Source organism: Amphiura filiformis, chromosome 18 (genome assembly GCF_039555335.1).
Source record: "Amphiura filiformis chromosome 18, Afil_fr2py, whole genome shotgun sequence".
Taxonomy (NCBI): Eukaryota; Metazoa; Echinodermata; class Ophiuroidea; order Amphilepidida; family Amphiuridae; genus Amphiura; species Amphiura filiformis.
In genome coordinates this window covers 21,622-26,259 of record NC_092645.1, presented here as the reverse complement: position 1 = coordinate 26,259, position 4,638 = coordinate 21,622, and the positions used below count along the sequence as shown (strand labels likewise).

Here is a 4,638-nt window from a genome sequence, read left to right as displayed (position 1 = left end):
TCTCACGCTAAAGATTATCCGCCAAAAGTTGGAAAAAGACCATGACTTAAAAAACGGACTCTCCTTAGCGTCGATTTACTTGGAATTAATCAAATTCATTCTCACCACCACCTATTTCACATCAAAAGGCAAAATCTTCCAACAAAAGAAAGGTATGGCAACGGGCAGTCCCCTAAGTCCCATATAGCGGTCAACCTTAAATGGAATGGTTCGAGAAGGAAGCCATAACCACATCTCCGGCCAGCTGCAAACCCAGAATCTGGAAGAGATATGTCGATGACGTTCTAGAAGTAATCAAGAAAGGAGAAGCGGAGAACCTGACAGCTCATCTAAACCAAGTCGACCCGACAAACAGCATTAAGTTTACGTACAAGGAAGAATCGGACAATAGTATCCCTTTTCTGGACACCTTAATCACCAAGAAAGATGATGGGTCCCTCAAATTGTGCATATACAGAAAACCAACGCACACGGACCAGTATTTGCAATTCCAATCGCACCATCCGTTACACCACAAGTTAGGTGTTGTGACTTGTGAGGACCCTCATCGACAGAAAGGATTCTTTAGTTTCTGAAGAAGCGGACCGCATGAGAGAAAAGAGCCACATAGAACAAGCTCTTGGTCAATGCGGCTATCCCCAGTGGTCAATTAAGAAAGTCGTAGAGGAAAAAGATCTCCCTAAGCAAAAGAAAATCAAAGCTAGTGACAGCCAAGACAAAAGCAAAGGCCTGGTAGTTCTTCCGTATGTGGAAGGCTTATCTGAGCGAGTGTCAAGGATTTTTAAAAAGCATGGTTTTTCAACATCCCTGAAACCACATGCCACCATTCGCAAAGCACTCGTGCACCCCAAGGATAAACGAGACCCCCTTCAGACGGCCGAAGCAGTCTACGAAATACCATGCAAGAGCTGTCCGGAAACCTATATAGGGGAGACAGGTCGTTCATTGTCAACCAGGTTAAAAGAACATAAGACTGAATCTGAAAAAGCCGGTGAAAAAACATTCACCATAGCACAGAGAAAAGCGTCCGCCACAGAAACATACAAATCAGCTATAGCAGAACATACAGCCACAAATAATCACGTAATTGGGTGGGAGGAGGCCAAAGTCATCGACCAAGAAGCCAACAAAACAACCCGCTGGTTCTAAGAGGCAATTTGGATACGAAGCAGAGGCAACACCACCATGAACAAGAACGAGGGGGGGCGTACAGACTTGATCGGATCTACGATCAGATCATCAATCGGCAAGCAACCCATGTGACGTCATCAAGACCAGTCACAAAGTTTGCCGATAAGATCTAGAAACACTACCACTCACCACAACCAGAGTGAACAAGATTCCTGACAGGAATCGAAATATTTCTAGTGAGTACCTAATTTTACTTATTTGGATCTGTCTGAGAACATTATTTACTAGTGACTTTTATCAACGATCCTGATGAATTTGTTCAGACCTTAGAAAAGTGCATAACATTAATCCTACTTTCCTGAAGCCGGGAACATTCAGGAAAGTAACTGGATATTTGACATAATTTCGTTCAACTTCTCATGCACTATTTCTCAAATATATTAGTAACGAATTATTACTATTTGTAAACACTTATGCAATTACCTATGGTGATCAAATTATTTTCATATAATTGGCTTTAAGATAAAATTTTTGTGGCCATGTCCTTTTTACCGCCACCTTTTTAACCATCTAAACACACTGTGCCTGCTCACCCGTAAGATACGTGGTCCTCTCGGGAATTTCCCGAGCCCATGCTTAAATTACTTACCCATAAGGTACGGGGCCTCTCAAGAACAAGGTGTGGCCCAACTTCTCACAGAGAAGTTAACCCAAATTAATTGCTTGTGAGATACGGGGCCCTTCAGGGAATTTCCCCGAGCCCTTAATTTGCACACACACAAGTGTGGCCTAATTTTCCCTGTCAAAGAGAAGTTAACCCAAATTAATTCCTTGTAAGGTACATAAATGAATGAAATGAAGAAATGAATGATTGCATGAATAATGAATGAAACATGAATGACCATGGTGCCCCTCCAGGAAATTTCCATAAACCCCTTTTGCCCACACACAGTGTGGCCCAACTTCTCAGAGAGAAGTTAACCCGAATTAAATCCTTGAAAGATACATAAATGAATGAAAGAAATGACTACATGAATGAATAAATGAATGAATGAATGAATATGGGGCACACCACGAATTTAAGCAAGCCCTTTTGCACACACACATGTGGCCCAAATTAATTCCTCGTAAGCTATGGGGCCTCCAGGAAATTTGCTAAACCCTTTTGCACACACACAAGTGTGGCCCAACTTCTCTTTTGCAGAGAAGTTAACCCAAATTAATTCCTCGTAAGATACGGGGCCCTCCAGGGACTTTCCCCGGCCCTATTGCACACACGCAAGTGTGGTCCGACCTCTTTCCTCACAGAGAAGTTAGCCCAAATTAATTTATTGTAACTAACAGGACCTCCAGGAAATTTCAAACATGCTCAAGTTGTGGCCCAACTTAAAAAAAGAAGTTAACAGAAATGTATTAACCGGCAAGCTACAAAGCCCTTTTTCAGGGATTTCCTGAACCCCTAGATCTGTGTACCCAAATGAGGACTCCCTCTCCAAAAGAAGTTCATGACTTGTGAACTTATTGAATCCACTCCCTTGGTCAATTAAGGGCTCATATTGAAATACCCTACCACGTTTTCACACAGAAAGAAGGCAGGATTCCCCTCGCTAAGCGCGCTCAGGAAAGCTCGGTCATAAACGGATGGATTATATGCATCAGTGATACACCCTGCCCAGGATTTTAACAAAGAAGGCTAGCACAGGAAAGCTGCAAGATGGCGCACACCTTCCTGTGTAAGGGAATTTCAATATGAGCCCTAACGCCCTCTCTTCCTGGCAGTTTGCCATTACCTAGAGGCTACCATTAAAAACGATATTTCAATACACTTTTCAGTATGTGATCCTCAATATCCCGTACAATATGGGGTCTTCCCAGCCGACTACTGCTCCCCGATAAAATTGAATACTGGAATAAGAAAAGAAAAAAAAAAAAGTTTGGTGGGTGGGAAAATTTTTCCATTACCAAATTTCAGAAACATCTTACTCCTTTGAAGACAGATATCCTTATGGCCTATCCTGGAGAAACTGGGCGGCACCAGATTGTCATTGACCACTTCCCATTGGTCACCGCAAACAATAGACCCTAAACATCACTGGCCCTTGGATAAAGCCATTACTAGGCAACCAATCAATAAATCAATCAATTGGATTTATCCAAGCACTGATAAGCACTTTGGACTAGTCTATTTCACTGGAGGTAAATCTGTTTATTGTATACAATAAACTTTAATATGTGCAGGCGTGCAGCTGGTAAATCAAACACTGGGGGCATAATTATTGCACAGTCCCTTACCAAACACACTGGACTTTCTGCATACAACCTCCTAGACACATTCCCAGGTCAAGACTGTGGCAAATCCTCAGGAACAGGTTTATACACTAATCCTCCTAGCCCCCATGTCACAAGGGAAAACGCGGTAAATCGCACATTATTTGCAGAATCTCTCTTTTCCACTCTTTTGCAGATTTTAAGCTTACTTAGCATCTACTGTGGTGATCTTTGGCGATTTTAGCTTTTTTGGGCGGATTTGCTCATTTTACCGCGTTTTCCCTTGTGACATGGGGGCTATATCACCCGCCTTACACCAAATTTTTTGAAGGGCAAAAAAAATGCATTGTGGGTGGGTGGGGGGTGTGTGTTGGGGGGTCCAAAAAATAAAATGTTTGAAATTGCCCATACTTTCAACCCCTGCAATTTGAAGGCAGTCAATATATAGGATATTGCCCAATTTGAGTTCCAAATGTGGCTTTACCACAGGGTTCAATGGGAGAATTCAAACTTTAAATGATTTTTTCCGAATTTCAAGTGCTTTTTTTCCTCTGTCGTCAAAAAAATAGAATTGATCGCACATTAAAGTTTCTATTCGAGAACGCACATATTACTTGCAGACATTGACTTCAAAAAAAAAAAAAAAAAAAGGGAAATTTAAATCAAATTTGCTCCACAGTTCCAAAGTACACAATGTGCCTACACAATGATACAGCACCTTACCTGCATATGTCCGATGTGTGAAATGCAGCCAGTGCGCTGTTCCAGTTAAAATCCTTACACCCTCTAGATGGAGTTCATGACGTCAATCTTGCACGGAGGAGTGTGGATATCAAATTCAGGCAACTCCATTTGATATTCACACTCCCTGTGTGGAAGATGTCTTTGCCGGGTGGGGAGTATGGAATTCAAATGGAATAGCCCAACATTTCTTCTTTTGTAGCTTTTGTGACCTCAATCGCGCACACAGGGGTGTGGATATCAAATGGAATCGCCTATTCAGGTAACTTCATTTGAAATTCACACTCCCTGTGTGGCAGATTAAGGGCATGTCTTCCATAGGGGGTGTATGGATTTCAACTGGAATAGCCCAATGGTTTAATCACCTGTGTGAGTTTCTTCGTGTAAAATCATCGGCAAGTAAGAGCCCCCATGTCACAAGGGAAAACGCGGTAAATCGCACATTATTTGCACATTATTTGCAGAATCTCTCCTTTTTCCACTCTTTTGCAGATTTTA

At 42.0% G+C, this 4,638-nt stretch overlaps 1 protein-coding gene across 1 annotated transcript; it reads left to right on the top strand.

Annotated features, from left to right (window-relative positions):
* Positions 1-200: 200 nt before the first annotated feature.
* Positions 201-575, top strand: LOC140139654 (uncharacterized). Its single transcript, XM_072161357.1, has one exon. It carries the CDS (start codon positions 201-203, stop codon positions 573-575), a length of 375 nt encoding a protein of 124 aa, XP_072017458.1.
* The last annotated feature ends 4,063 nt before the right edge of the window (positions 576-4,638 follow it).